Here is a 15,912-nt window from a genome sequence, read left to right on the forward strand (position 1 = left end):
CACAGTAGAGCCTATTCCGAACAAAAAGAGCACAACGGCACACAACTTTACCTGCAAATATTTCTCCCCCACTTCGTCAGCCTGAGCGACGATATCTTCGATGAGGTCATGGAACTTGTCGAGGTTGGTTTCATTGGAGAGCATGGAGGCAACGTGCAGGGCCAGGCTGGAGCTAGGGAACAGGAAAGAAAGAAAAGAAGGGGTCATCCAACAAGACTGACACCCATGAATAGTACAGCCCACGAGTTCGGCACGAGTCAAATAAAGCCCAACAGACTGACACTAGGTAAAAACAGCCCACATGTTTGACAGACACAGTCGGTATCGTGGGCCTTGTTTGCTTTAGTGTCCAACTCATAGGCTGTATGACTTGTCGGCCGTATAACTTGTAGGCTGTATGACTGTGGGTGTTGGTCTCATGGCATGCACCCGAAAAGAAGGTGGCGGAGGATATTCTGTCTCCTCTTTCTTACCCCCCCCCCCCCTTCACCCAACCCACTCTCAGGCAGTCTACCATGCACATATGCTTGGTTTAGATTCTTAGAATTACCCCCTTCAGGAATGAAAATGGCTGTGGAAATCTTTACCCAGGGTAGCCTCTTCAGTATTGCCGCTGCTCTACCAGATGTCCCTGCCATTACTATTACTGTAAAAGTGGATATTTTCGTGCGACTAATTTTTTGCGCTTAGCCGGTAGAAAAGAGTTTCGCGTGTTCTTAATTCCGCGGAATCAAGACACCCCACACAGGAATATTTGGCAAGCAAAAAATTTCCACTTTTACATTACCCTAGCATTGCTAGGAACCCATTTATACACCTGAACATTGTAGGTGAAAACATCTTGTCCAAGGACGCAAGCACTGGGTGAGAATTGAACTCGGGTCCTCCGATCTAGTGTCGAGAGTCTTATCCACTATACCACAGTACCCCTGCACTAGTTACAGCAAATGGCCACATTATGGCTGCTTTTCCATTCCTTTTTAATATCACGGATGGACACTGAGCTTAGATGCTAAAACAGCTTCAATAGCAGTTATCTGTAAGTATAGAATTGCTAACTAGCACCTGAATACTGCACGCAGTTTGCATTTTCTCAACTGTTTCCATCTTGTTTCAAGCAACAAACCCGTTCTTTCTTAATTCCTCCATTACGATACTGACAATCCCACATGCATTTCCATATACTGTATACGCAGAATATTTCGCGAGGTATTTATTTTCACAAATTTCGCGAGTCGGGTGAAATTCGCGAAAATAAAGACACACAAAAATATTGACTCTCATCCCGATATAAATGTGATGTACACGTTTACACTTCTTTGTTCACGTCAGGACTCCAAATCGTCGCGAATTCCTGATTCGCAAAAATTTAGGCTCGCGAAATATATGGCCTATACAGTATTGGTTTCTAATTAAAGTAATGTTATAAATTGTATGTGTTACCTCAAAACACTGTCATCTTTTTTCAGTCCAGCATCCAAGGCCTTCACGACATCGGCTGAATTGACTATGGCGTAGAGGTAGAGAGAAATGGGAAAATGAGAAATATTTCACAAAACGGGAAATGCACTAAAGACAATTCATCAGTGGTTAATATCCCAGTCACAAGCCACCACAATGAATGTGATATATAATTAAAGGGATTTTAAAGAAGTAAAACTAGCGATTAACCACCATGGGGATGATACGTATACCAGGCACTTAGGTTTAATACGGCAAGTAATATTTTGGCATGACATTCATTTTGCAACTGTTAGCCCACTTTTTGAAACAAAATCTGAGAGAATAAAATTACCATAATGCACATGATGTACATAAAGACAATGATCACTTTTTTCAAAAAGCAGCAAAAGGTTGTTCAACTGCTATAACACCAAGTCATTGTTTCATGATAACACTGTTCCTTGTGTCAAAGCACTTGACTAAAAAAAAATTGTCAGCAGAACATATTCGACTGCACCAATACTGCACCACTAACCTCACGCAATGGGAACCAAAGAAGTTGAACTCGTCTCTTAGAAGATATGCATTGTTGGCGGGGAAAGAGCATGAGGGAGGGGAGGGGAGGGAAAGGGAAGTGTGGGGAGAAATGATGAACTTACTCGTGAGACCAAGGGCCGCCAGAGCAGAGACGGCATAGAAGACCGTCGCTACATCTGAGCTGTCTGTGATGGCGCTGTTGAGGACCTGCTGGGCATTTGTCAACGACACCTTTAAAAGACACATGAAAGGACACATATGAGATGTGTAATATAAACAATCTATATTCTTTTGATTTTTTTTTCCTCATTTCTGATGTTACACACATACAAAAAGATGCATCATTAATACAGATGCTGCCGCAACGTCTCCGAGACATCTTTTTAGTCATGGAGATGACAATGAGTGAGTCTCTGCAAGGTCGCAGAGACATCTATTAAGAAATGCAGACAAAATTACTCTCCACGACTTGGCTGCGACTATATACAGGATACATGTCAGAGACATCTCCTATTAAAGCTGGAGAATGGAAAGTGTTTCTGAGCATGGCTTTGTCTCCGAAAGGTCATTAATGGGTCGATGGGGGTTGTGGAGACATCTTTGAGACCTTGTAGACAAAATTAGTCTCCAAAATTTGGCAGCGACTATGGACTTGGGAGACATAGATGAGATACAATAGTGTATCTCCTTGATCATCTGGAGACTGGAAAAAGTCTCGAAAAAGAAAGCATGTTCCATAATGTATTCTCTCGCAATTCTCCTACACCAGTTTGGTCTCCAGGAGACATCGTGGAGATGTCTCCAAAAAACAATTCATGACAAGCAAAACTTGATTTATGGATGCCACTGCATGAGCTGCTGTTGTGCAATTTTTGCACAAGAAATTCTTGTTGCAAGTAATGCGACAAAAACCAATGGGAAACATATATACAGGACAGACATTTGAGACCACTGTGATTGAAGAAGTTGTGTGGTGCTGTTACAATGTATTTGTACAGTAAGCCCGCTTGCTCAGATAACTAGTATGGGTGCCAAAGTGAGATTTTTGGTCTATGAACCTTACCATCTGCTCTATATTTTTCTATAGTCGAGGGTGCTGAATTTGAATGTGGATGGGGATGATGCAACTCTGGCATCCTGAAGGGTGTTTTGATATCAAAAATGGTCCCCAAAATGGCCTCCAAAATCTGAAATTCTTATACATTTCGACATAAACGGTGAAGATTTGGACACACAGACAAGGTTTTACTGTCTTTGGAGGGTGCTGAATAAGAATCCAGATGAGACTTTTGAACTCTTGAATATTCTGAGATATTGAAGATGGCCATCCAAAATTCAAATTCCTGTATATTTCTTTTTAAATGATGCAAAGTTAAAAAGACTTGTTGGTTTTAAGCTATTTCTGAGGGTGTTGAATCTGATTATGGATATGGCAACTTTGTGTCCCTTAGGGTTTTGAGATATCCAAAATGCCTGTCAATAACTGATATGAAAATAATTGATAGGCTTACTTTATTTTGAGGGTGCTGTATCAGTATCCGACTCAAATTGATGCTACTTTTGTATCAATATGCATTATGTCATGTATTATCTATTTGAAGATTTCTACCAAAAATTGAAATTCAAATTGAAGTACTTCATTATAAATGGTGAATAAACCAATATAAAAATGATGGTGTTACCTTCTTTAAGGGTACTGATTCTGAATATGGTTGATGCAACTCTTGAATCCGTAAGAGTTTTTTGAGATATTCAAGTTTATTAATGTCCATTTTGGCTGCCATCTTGAATACATCAAAAACCTCAATGATGCCAGAAGAACATCAACTACACTTGGATTCGGCACCCTTGAAATAGGTAAAACCATTCAAAACTTCAAGCAAACAGTAAAACAAGGTTCAGCCTCTGGTGCCCAGACTACAAGACAAGTAAAATGTATAAGCACAAAATACTTCGATAGTATGCATCCTAACATGTCATCATGCAGAAAATGCATGTACTTTTGTGTGTTAGTAGCTACATACAAAAGCACCTGGATAATTCACACAAAATGCAATCCCAGTTATTGAAGCTTTCTACGTTTTTATTGGCTTTTATGTTTTATTTTATTACCACCCGGTATTTTTTTTTTCTGTCTGTTTCCCTGGCTGCAATGCAAAGAATTGATAATTTGGTTGAAAACTCACCTTGCAATTGCCAAGCGCCTTGGCTGCTGTGGTGGCATGGAAGACTGACTGAACGCTGCCAGCATCTAGCTCTCCCTTCAGATAGTTACATGCCTCCTAACAACAAAATATCACAAGACATTGAATCATTGGCAGCAAAAACAAGATGTGTCACAAATCCAAGACCCACATATCCCATTTCTACATAGTGGTTTCCTGGCAATCTTTTTATCACAGTCTTTGAAAATTTACCTTGTGTTTCGTAAAGTAGAATTAGAGAAAATTATCTCTTTTGAACTCTTATGGTTAATCTATACATACATCACATTTTTGTTGAGGTTTCCAAATGTCCTTAGCCTCTTGATTTCCATCTGTATTTGATTCTACAAAGGCAACACATACATCAAGAAGTTATAGATCCCCTTTTTTCTCATATTGGCAATGTTTCTGCACATCCATCAGTTTTGTTTTTTTACCTGATTTTGTGAATTTTACCACATCAATCTAATAATAATTTCATATTGATTCATTCAATGAAATTCAGAGGTGTCAATGATGATTATTTCTGCACCCAAATTCTCACACACTTGATGGGGGTAACTCTGCAGGAACTATTACACTGGATGTATCAGGTACAGGCGTACAAGTGTATGATACAAAGTGCCCTCAACAGGTTCAGAAGGGGGGATTTTCAAGATTGAACTGTTGACCACTTGGTTTGTTTTTGTTTTGCAAGGCATTATAAAAGAATTGTATTCCATCTGCTCAATACACCATGGGAAGGGGGTAATGTGATCCCCAAGGTAAGCTTGTGATACAAAATGGATACTCTCTGATTAGCAAAATACACATAGCTGTCATCCCCTGTATACTGGTATTAAAGTTTCATGTAAGCATCCTCATCAAAGTCACGTTAAAGGGGAAATCCAGTCCAATAGTCTGATAAAAAGGAGCAATTTAATTGACAGAAATTGGATGAAAAATAAGGAAGTTATGACTTTTGAAGTTTTGCTAATTTCTACAAAAACAGTTCTTATAGAGTGGATATGAATATGTAAATGAGTGAGCTAACCATGCGGAAACCTCACAATTTTCCTTTGATCAGATATCAGGAATATGAAATAGCATTTTACAGCAGGCAAAAATACAATGTACTTCCAAAGTTGGGGAGATTTATTATCTTAAATCCTCTACGGGCTATATGTATTTTCTGCCCATAAGTTTGTGTACAACATTTGTGCACAATTTACTCATTGGCACAAAAAGGTAAAATCCAGATATGAAAACAAAAATGACATTTCTACAAAGCCTCCATGCAGAAACATCTTGACACTTGGCAGCTTTGAAGAATCTTAACCATAGAGGGCAGCAAAGCAACAAACCTGAGCCTGGGGCACGGGGGCACCAAGCAGCTTGAGGCCAAGGATGGCGTAGTGGGCGCTGCTCAGGTCGGCGTAGGGCCGGGCCTGCTCAAAGATGGTCCTGAACCGCGCCTGACTCTCCGGGGAGAGGGTGGACAGGGGTGTCAGGGCCTGACCCACCACAGTGAAAACCAGCACCAGCAGCAGCACTAAGCCTGCAACAAACAGGTTTAAACAAGAAAACAGTTTACAGTTTAATAGCGATGGTTCATTCAAATGACCCCCAAACTTAAAACCTTCAACAACAACAAAATGTAAGGCTAGATAATCACCCACTTTAAATGCATAATTTACAATTTGAAAATGAAACATAAACCCAGCATTAGTGCTTTTAAAAATAGTTCTAAAATGTGACTTATGGATAGAAACTACTGCAAAAAATTTGAATTTATACAAACAGATGTAGATGTATAATCGATGTTATTTGTATTGTTAAAATTAATGCACAAAATGTGGATAATAAATAATAAAGATGTTTTCAGACTATACCATCTACAATTACGGTTTATTGAGCAAAATATTGATATCTCCTTTTATCTTAGGTTTTAATGCAAAATATTTATATGGTAGGATATTTTGTGATACAACAGACCTACACATATGCATCAAATGCGATATCTTGAACATTTTTCAAATCACTGCTCCCAAAGGCAAACAGGACCTTTAAAAATGTAACCATACAGTGTACTTGCTTTGACATAGAGATAAAAGCCACCCACCCCAAACTGTTTAGAAAATGTTCTTTTGCTGTAAGGTACAGATACAGTAGTTACCATTTACGCACAATCTATGACAATGCTCATTACAGCTCATTGTTCCATTGTGTTTCTTTACAATTAATGATCCTTATCTGTTGCTCATGTGCAGGATATAAATCCAAACCGGCTTTATAGGGGTGATGACTACATGTACTATGTCAATAACTTATAGCATTATACAAAATGGTAGCAAGAGAATACTGTCCAAGGGGTGTTGGACAGTACCAAAGAAGAAAAAATTGAAGATTAAGCAGCAGTTGGAGCAGAAGTATTTGTAGCAGAAGTACATTTTGTAACATACAAGAATAGTACAAGTAGTACTGGTAATAACAATGGCAGTGATTTTATAATAAAGACAATGATTATATCATACATAGTAAACTGATGTGTTATTAACCATAAAAATACTGGGCTATTTTGATGCAAGACTGGATGGGGTGGGGTTCATTCAGCTCCCCCAAGATCTTGGCCGTTGATGGCGTGATCGCGAGGAAAACTGGCATTTTTTTCCATATATATGCTAATTTTTGCATATAATAAATTAAAGATTGGCTGTAAATCTGTAAAGGTCCTAAACTACTGTCTAGGTACTCTTTTTAGGATTCTTATTGAAGGTACAGAAAAAAAAGCAGTATCAATTTTTTTAAATGTATTTCATTGACATTTTAAAAACTTCTTATGTATTTCATTTTTTATACTTTTTTTCTATTTTTTTTTGTGATGGAAATCATAGGCGACACTATTACGATTATAAACATGAAATTAATTGATTTCAATCAGTACAAGTAGAAATAATGATGCATTCATGAATTTTGGCTAGAAACAGAATTTGCTTTGGATTTGTACATGAAATCATGTTTTAGAGCAATTTCGGGTCTGACATGCACTTACAAAATATTGCAGAACTACAATGTACGTAGCCACGTGTCGCGAATTTGGTCTCTAAAATTGTGCAAGACTTAAAAAGAGTCATGAAACGTCGCGGTGCAATATCTTTTTGTTACAGATTGAGATTTATCATGAAGCACGTCGAGAGGGGTCCCATAAAGCCCCCCCACAGTTTGGGGTAAAGCTTATATTTATGCCAATGCTGAGCTGCTGTTGCTCAGTGGATAAGAAAACGGATTCTCAATCTCAAGATGCTCAGTTTAAAACCCAAAGTACACAAGTTGTGGCAGCAGCAGCAATGCCCTAATCATCACTGCCTCAGAGATGCCAAGTTCAAAAAACTTTTATAAGTGAGATTTTTATGACTCGGCGTCTCGGCGCTCGCGCGCATGCGCACGCGAACGAGGAGGGTGTCCCTCTCCCATGGTAGGGAGCTTTTTTAAATTATTAGCTCTTAATGAAGCGATCTGATGCATACTTAAGTGACTATCTTTTACTAATTTTGAAAGGCAAAAGGGAAATATACCTTCAATTGCAACTATCACTTTAATCCTTTGAGCTATGCTCCTTATTTTTGACCCAAATTGCAGACTTCACCAGATGCGTGAGAAAAATGGGTGACATGCGTGAGATCGTGAGACAGACCCTAAATGCTTGAGTCTCACGCAGAATGCGTGAGACTTGGTAGCTCTGCTGCCTGCTGCTTATCCTCCAAAACTAAAAGCAAATTAACACAAAGACTTGAAAGGTTTCTTAAGCAGTTCAAACGGATACTGCTGCTACAAATAAATTCACAATTGCTGTCTTGCTTTGTTTGTTTGCCATTTTCTCTACACCCCAAAATGCTTTTGCAGGTTAAAAAGCGATATCAAACGCGTTTGAAAACGTACATATTTATAATTATATGGCACAACACACTCAACAAAGCTGCAAAGCAAATTCATTTCAGAAACAAATCAACAGTCAACACGATTCCATCAGTAAAAGTTGACTTTATATTTCTATAATATATGCCTTATTCCAATTCTTCCAACAATGCAATAGTACTGGAAGAATGCACTCGATCTCGACTACTCAGTCAACCATGGAATATCCTGATACACAATTTCCAAAACATCTGATTTTTCAACCAGTTGATGGAAGTGCAACAATGTCAATGGAATGCGCCAATGGGGAATTGGATGTAAAATGATGAAACACACAAAACACATAACACAAAATAACTTTCCACCCAAATCAAACAATTCATTAATTTTACTACTTGTACATGAATGCTGTTTTCAGATCATTTCCCCTTTTATTCTTCACTCCTTCCTTCGTTTCCCCTGTTTACTAAACGAAGTTTGTAATTGAGAAATCCCAACATTAATACACGTATATGGGACTTAGGTAGACATCGTACGACTGTACAGTAACTGGCCAGCAAAGGGTGGGAATGAACACAACCGCCTACGTGTACATCTTGCGCTCAGGGGTTGCCGTGAATTCAACACGTGGCAACACTTCCGTGGCTAGCGTCCCCTCGCACAGGACTGGCCTAGGTAGCGGACAGCCCAGTGCAGCCCTCATAGTTGATGCTAATGACACATCGAAAAGCAGCAGTTTTTTAACCTTTCTGCAGGGTATGACGCTCCATACAACGGGACAACATTATCACAAGTATTAGGCATTATTATCATTCACACCCATATGCTCATACACACACTCATCTTTGACAAAATGATGACAAATTTCTTCACTTTACCTCTCGCCATTTCGCCGTTCAGACAAGTACCAAGGTGAAGAGGTGCATTATGGGTTTCTCACCGCTAGCTAGCTGCTGCTGCTCCACAACCTGAAAACCTGTGCAAACGTCAAAGTGATAACAATTACATGTACGGTGTTATTGGCTCCGCTGACAGCTGCAGCAGCTGTTGTTGAGGCATAATCATGATTCAAAAATTATAGACCTTATTCTTTAATTGTCTAATCATCAATTAAATTTGTTTGTTCTTTCCATTTTCGTTATGAATATCACTTTCACAGGAAAACTATGTCAGAAGTCACTATTATAAGGGATAATAATAAAAGGTCAAATAAAAATGATACGGAAACCAATAATGATGATACAGGTTGATCTTAAGATTTCGAGTAAATGATTGTAGATTCATTTTGAAAATCAAACACTGTATTACAAAGCACTACTATGTCATTTTTCATTATTCCTCTCTTTTTGATCTCCTTTTGATCTTGCGTACTCAAGTTCATGTTTGGTGGGAAGGCTGGTCATAATGCAATCACTGTGAGCGCTGATCGTGGCCAAGGATCAAGAGAAGGCCTATTTAACCCTATAAAGCAGCAAGGGGGGGGGGGGGCGCACAGACTGTGCCCCAACCATAATCTTCGTTTGCCACCCGCGACTCTTACACCCTTTACCCGATTTCAACCAATTGGTGACTTTTCCTAAAATATTATTGCAAACATTACAGAATTCCAAGAATCTTTCTTGAATGTACAATTGTGACCGTGCACCTCAAAACGAACGTAAAGTCGCACACACTGATTTTGCATGAGGACTGGTCTGAAAATAAGTGAAATGGGTCAACCTAGCCGAACTTGACTTTTTCATATTTTCTGAAAGAGCGGGTCTTCTTTTATACATTATGCTTAAATTTGGTATCATAAAACGGGCAGGAAAGTGTGCTTTTTGAGCAGTTTATCTCGAACATTTTTGGTAGAATAGTGTGATTAGGTGTGTCTTTAGAATCCCGCCTTTTTCATTTCTGAAAAACCTTGTCCACACTCTTCACTTTCAACTCTAATAACTTTTGAAAGGATAGTGTTACTGCTTTGAAAGTTGGCATTAATTATGGACAGAATGTGTTGATGAGGCATGCTTAATTTCAGTTTAATCTGATAATCCCTTCATTGTTGTTACTCTGGTGGTTTACTTCCTGTTTTTTGTCTCATTCATCGCACAGCCAGGACGGTTTGGTAAAGATTAAGCGCTTGAATAGACACCGTGCTTCAGAGCCTCTTTTCTCAGTTCACACTTTTCCTGAGTTTGTGCTTTCTTTCCAATATTTAGATAGGTTAGGAGAGTCCATTTGATTTGAGTTATACATAATTTTAAAGCTTAAAGTCTGCTCTTTCAGAATACACGGTGTATGGTCTTAACTAAAAATTCATGTCTGGCGACTTTTTGTTTGTTTTGAGGTGCAGGGTCACAATTGCATGCTTTAAAATTGGTAAGACATAATTGTTTGATTATGGGTGATTTTAACATCGATCTTATTGATATTGGAAAAGATTCAGAAAACTTTCTAACTGTCATGCATTGTATTGGATTGTCTCAAGTGATCCTTTTTCCAACTAGATTAACCCGAAATTCTGCTTCCTTGATTGATCATTTATATTTTGTATACAAATATGGACATGTTTAATATACATGCAGGTGTTATCGAGGCTGATGTTTCATACCATCTTCCAATCTTTACTGTCTTTGAAAGTATGTTCTATTTTAAAAGTATCATCCCAACTTTTGGGAAAGTTGTACGATCGTATAAACATTATGATGTCGATTTATATTGTTTAGACTTAGCAAATGCAAGGTGGGATTATGTGTATAAGTGTAAAGATGTGAATGATGCATATTCTGTATTTTATGGTATATTTCGGGAAATATGTGATAAACATGCTCCATTAAGAAAGAACAATAGTACTAGTCATTCAAAATGTTACCCTAAAAATCCATGGGTAACAAAGGCGATTTTAAAATCAATTAAAAAGAAATACAAATTGTATAAAAAGTATAGGTCATCAATTTTTGATCTAAAATATGAAAGGGAGTACAAGGTATATCGAAATATTTTAACTACTGTTTTGAAGAATGCCAAACGGGCTTATTATAGTAGTATGTTTAGTGATAATAAGCAAGATTTGGGTAAAACACGGAAAATAGTCAATGAGTTGTTAAATCCTGGTAAAGAACATACTGCAAGTTTAGAAATTTAAAGATGATGAAGTTAAATCTGGTTTTTTTTTTCTGCAAAAGAAATAGCAGAAGAGCTTAATGACTATTTTGTTACTGTAGGAGCAAAGTTGGCCACTAAGATTCCTGAAGCACAAATTAATCTAAAAGAATTCTTGGGGGAAAGAATAATAAATCGTTATTTTGGAGGCCAGTTACAGAGAAAGAAGTGTTCGATATCTTATTCGCATTAGATTCTAAGAAATCACATGGATATGATAATTTACCAGTAAGATTATTAAAGGATGCAGCAAGTTTTGTTTGTAAGTCATTGCTTTACATTTGAAGACCTGAATATAAGAACGACCCAAGTCCAATTTTTGGCCAAATTCAGTTTGACATGGGAAATTGTAGCTTATGCATAGACTCATCTTGTGTATAAATGATAAATCCTAGTTACCCCCGGAAGTGCCTGAAATGAATGAGTTAAATCTTATATTAATGTAAGATTGAAGGACTTGGGTCATTCTTACATTCATATCGTAGCGCCCTCTCTCATCCTTCTCTCATCTCTATAGCAGAATATCATGTATATGAATCAAAGAACGACCCAAGTCCACCACACAAAATGGCCTCTCCACAATTAATGTAAATGTTAATTGTCATAATAATATAATTATGTTCTAATTTGTATATACAATGCTGCCTTCCCATCACAGTTAAATAGAATATTATTGGACAACAAAAAAGATATGAAGTTTTTTTTTTTAGTTTACTCGAAATGGTCTTCCATGGACTTGGGTCGTTCTTATATTCATATACTCATTTTTAATTTGTCCTTAGAAACTGGAATTTATCCTCAAGTAACGCCAATACATAAAAAAGGACCAAAATCGGACCTTGGAAATTACCGACCTATCTCCGTTCTGCCAATAATTGGAAAGGTTTTAGAGAATTATTGTAAATGATAGACTGGTTGATTTTTTTGAGTCCAATGATATTTTTTATAAACACCAGTATGGCTTTCGTAAAAGATACAGTACGGAATTGTCTTTAATTGATCTTGTAAATACACTAATGACATCACTTGATGAAGGAAAAGTAACAATTGGTATCTTTATAGATTTTAAAATGGCTTTTGATACGATAAATCATGATATTCTTCTATGTAAACTGGCTCATTATGGTATTCGTGGAATTCCACTTCAATGGTTTGCTGATTATCTGTCCAACAGATCTCAGCTGCTATCTTATAGAATGGTCTCGACACCGAAGACTATAACTTGTGGTGTCCCGCAAGGGTCAGTTTTGGGGCCTACACTCTTTTTGATATTTATAAATGGTTTGCCACGCTCTTGCTCTTTCTTTAAATTCAGATTGTTTGCCGACGATTCAAATATTTTTCATACTTATGCTGCTCGCCAAAAAGAAATAGATGTGAATGAAGTAAATGAAAACCTGCACAAAGTTCAAACATGGTGTAATGCCAATAAAATTACAATCAATTTAAATAAAACAAATTATATGGTAATAAGAAGAAAACGCCAGTTAGTTGCGATGAGGGGTGCAATAAAACTTTCTGACACAGACATTGATGAAGTGAGTGTTGCATCCTTTATCGGAACTCAGATTGATTGTCATCTAACTTGGAAACCTCACATTCAATTGGTAAATTATAAATGTGTTCGAAGGAAAGTAGGTGTACTGTATAAATTAAGACAGTACGTTCCGCAGCGCATTCTTGTGCTTTTGTATAAATCTTTTATACAACCACACATATATGGTATTGAGGTATGGGGCAGTACTTATAAATCTCATTTAAATTGTATACATATTTCTCAAAAAATGAGAGCTGTAACATTTTCGACTTTACGAACACATTCAGAACCATTGTTCCAACGATTCAAACTTCTAGATGTTGTTTGGTTACATAAGTTCTCAGTTTTAACATTTATGTACGATCTCTGCAATGGAACTATCCCGCACCCTCTGTATGACTATTGCCAAATTGTGCATCATGCTTACAGGACAAGAACAAGTGAAAAAAGAATGTTGTACTTACCAAAATTTAGAACCACACAGGGACAATTTTCGATTTCTTACTTAGGACCAAAACTTTGGAACACATTGCCACGAGAAATGCGTGAACAAAGCAAAAGATCTACATTTCGTAAATGCCTTGCAGATTTCCTTCTCTAATAGATATTATATACTGTATCAAGTATAATTAGTTTTCTATGTTAGAAAATATATGATGTACATTGTATCTAAATATTAACAGCCATTTCAACCAACCATGTAATAATTTTTCGTTTGTGTTTAGCATTTTGAAGATCAAGGTGACCAATCTCGACTAGCACGTGTGCTAACTTTTGGTTTCCTTGTTAACAACAACAACTTTGTAGAATTACGCTACATGTATCACATTTAAATCTCAAATGTCTTCATTTAATCATGTTATTGTAAAGGAGTAATAGATAAGTATTTTTTTCATATATGTATGTAAATACAACTGTATAATGCATGACGCAAATCTCTCGTTTGAAGAGGCTACACCCCAGTAAATAATGCCAGTGCATATCTTGGCAATCAATGACTTAAAGTCAAAGATATAAAACACCTGTTTCTTGACCCTGGCCTAATCTAAGCATCAGTCATCGCCACAGCGCCACAGGAGGGGGGGGGGGGGGCACCGCGAGAGGAGGAGATTGTTTTGGTTTTGGCATGGGCCATGTAGCTCCATGGTGCGTGTGTGTGTGTACGTGTGTGTGTGTGAGTGTAGACATTCAGCGTATGCAGACAGAGTATGCCTGTACTGTAGTGACCGGAACTATTGTCATTCCATTTTGCTCTCCCCTTCTCCCTCCCCCATCTCTCCCCCCTCTCCCTCCCTCTCTCCTTCTCGCTCTCCCTCTCCCTCTCTCTCTCTCTCTCTCTCTCTCTCCCTCTCTCTCTCTTTCTCAATGATCCAGTCAGCAGGCTGATTGTAACCAGGGAGGTAGTCTCACCTCCCCGTTGTAACTCACTGCCAAATAGCACATTGTCAGCACCGGTGTGGTAGGAAGTAATGTCCGTCAGGAAAAAGACTCCGGGGGACCTTATTTCCGGGGTCGAATTTAGGAAATAGTATCCTAGGACCAAATATCCGTTTCGCAAGGACCTAATCGCCGCCGAGGGGGATCGAATCGCCGGGTTTGTACGAAGAAGCCTATTCGGGGGGCCAAATCGCCGCTGGGGGGGGGGGGGGGGGGGGGGGGTGTCGAATGGGCGGATTTATACGCAAATTCGGGGGGGGGGGGACCAAATCGCCGCGAGAAAGGACTTGATCGGTGGGTTTAGAAGAACAAGCCTACTATTATACTGTAGTATTCGCTAACGTCAAAGTGCAAGGGACTTAAATTGGCAGGTCAGAAGGATGATTTGCCGCTGAGGTGTTGTTATTTGATTTGTTTAATGGATTCAAGAAATAATAATATAACTGTTCCATAATAGTCCCTTCATGGTGGGGTTATTGATAAATGTGATTCCTAGCAGTAGGCTACTTTAGAGTTAATGATGGGAATTGGGCTCTTTTGGCATAGGGTTAGGTACGCTTAATAACAACACCCCCCCCCCCCAAACTAGTATGATTCTCAGTGCAAGACCAATTATTGGCATAAAAAAGGGAAATCATCACCTTTTCTCCATACATGCAATCTATCAGCTGTTTCTCGACAGAAATGACAAATCCAATAACACTAATAACATCCTGCAGTAACAAGAAGGTAATACCAGGGGCCGCAGAAACGAAGTTGATGCTATTCAATCCTTTGTCGAAATTATCTCACAATATAGGCCTGTTATCATATTGTCTTATATTCTATATACAATGTTATATTTACCTCATTCTCTGTTGCCTGAGAAATTGAAATGTACATACTATGTTTTTGTCGAAAGACGAAATAAACTTTGAATGAATTAAATCCATTTTATTGACATACAAATTATGGGCAAAATATGCAAAGAAGGAGCTGCCATGTAGGGACCTACTTCTAAGGGCAGTATAAATATCATATTGTCCATGAATGTTTTCACTATTTTTATAAATTTTTTTTTTTGCACTTCATCGTATAGGGAACAAACTGATTATCAGGTGTAGAAGTCAACGAAGTAGGAAATTTGTTTCCCTTCTCTGCATGCTCCTGATCATATATACGGTATGATATCTTTTACCGCATAATCTGGACGAATCAGATCATGAACAAAGGATTATTCAATTCAATTTGATTCAATTCATTTATTTTCATTCTTCTTTTTCTAACAAACATAAAACAGAATAAATCAGGAATTACATCATGAACATAAACATTCGCCTCTGCAAGAGATACAGTTTAACATAAGAATGCATACTGGCAAAAATGCAAAGTCATGTTTTAGTAAAGAAAACAAATTGAGAGGTCCACTAACAAGCTTGTATACTGTTAACCACTCAAAGAATCTTATGAATTACTTATTTACAAATACTTATCACAAATATAATTTACGACAGAACGGAAAAAACAGGAGAAACACACGACGTCTTGACAGAATAGATGGAAAGAACGGAAGGAAAAAAAGAAAAAAGAGAATGCCTATACACGCTGAACAAGGGAAATGGAACAGGAAATTGGGGTGCTTCAGAGCTCACAGCTCACAGCTTTGGAAGTATCATTATAGCTAAATCATTGCGAAATAATGAATTTAGTGACTGACTGATTGATGGTGTATTGAAC

The 15,912-nt window shown here is 37.9% G+C and overlaps 1 protein-coding gene across 1 annotated transcript in view; it reads right to left on the bottom strand.

Moving 5' to 3' along the window:
* The window catches only part of LOC139736561 (dolichyl-diphosphooligosaccharide--protein glycosyltransferase subunit 2-like), a 50,790-nt gene that overhangs the window by 11,310 nt on the left and 23,568 nt on the right, over positions 1 to 15,912 (bottom strand). The window contains exons 2-7 of the mRNA XM_071647309.1: positions 8,957 to 9,054; positions 5,528 to 5,721; positions 4,167 to 4,262; positions 2,103 to 2,211; positions 1,444 to 1,507; positions 52 to 172 (exon numbers count right to left, since the gene is read on the bottom strand). Of these exons, the coding sequence (XP_071503410.1) occupies positions 52 to 172; positions 1,444 to 1,507; positions 2,103 to 2,211; positions 4,167 to 4,262; positions 5,528 to 5,721; positions 8,957 to 8,966 (594 nt within the window). The 5' untranslated portion in view covers positions 8,967 to 9,054. The remainder of the gene's footprint in view (positions 1 to 51; positions 173 to 1,443; positions 1,508 to 2,102; positions 2,212 to 4,166; positions 4,263 to 5,527; positions 5,722 to 8,956; positions 9,055 to 15,912) is intronic.

The sequence above is a fragment of the Diadema antillarum genome, unplaced genomic scaffold (genome assembly GCF_040938485.1).
Source record: "Diadema antillarum isolate AM-2024a unplaced genomic scaffold, OU_Dant_1.0 seq00000652_RagTag, whole genome shotgun sequence".
In the NCBI taxonomy this organism is placed as follows: Eukaryota; Metazoa; Echinodermata; class Echinoidea; order Diadematoida; family Diadematidae; genus Diadema; species Diadema antillarum.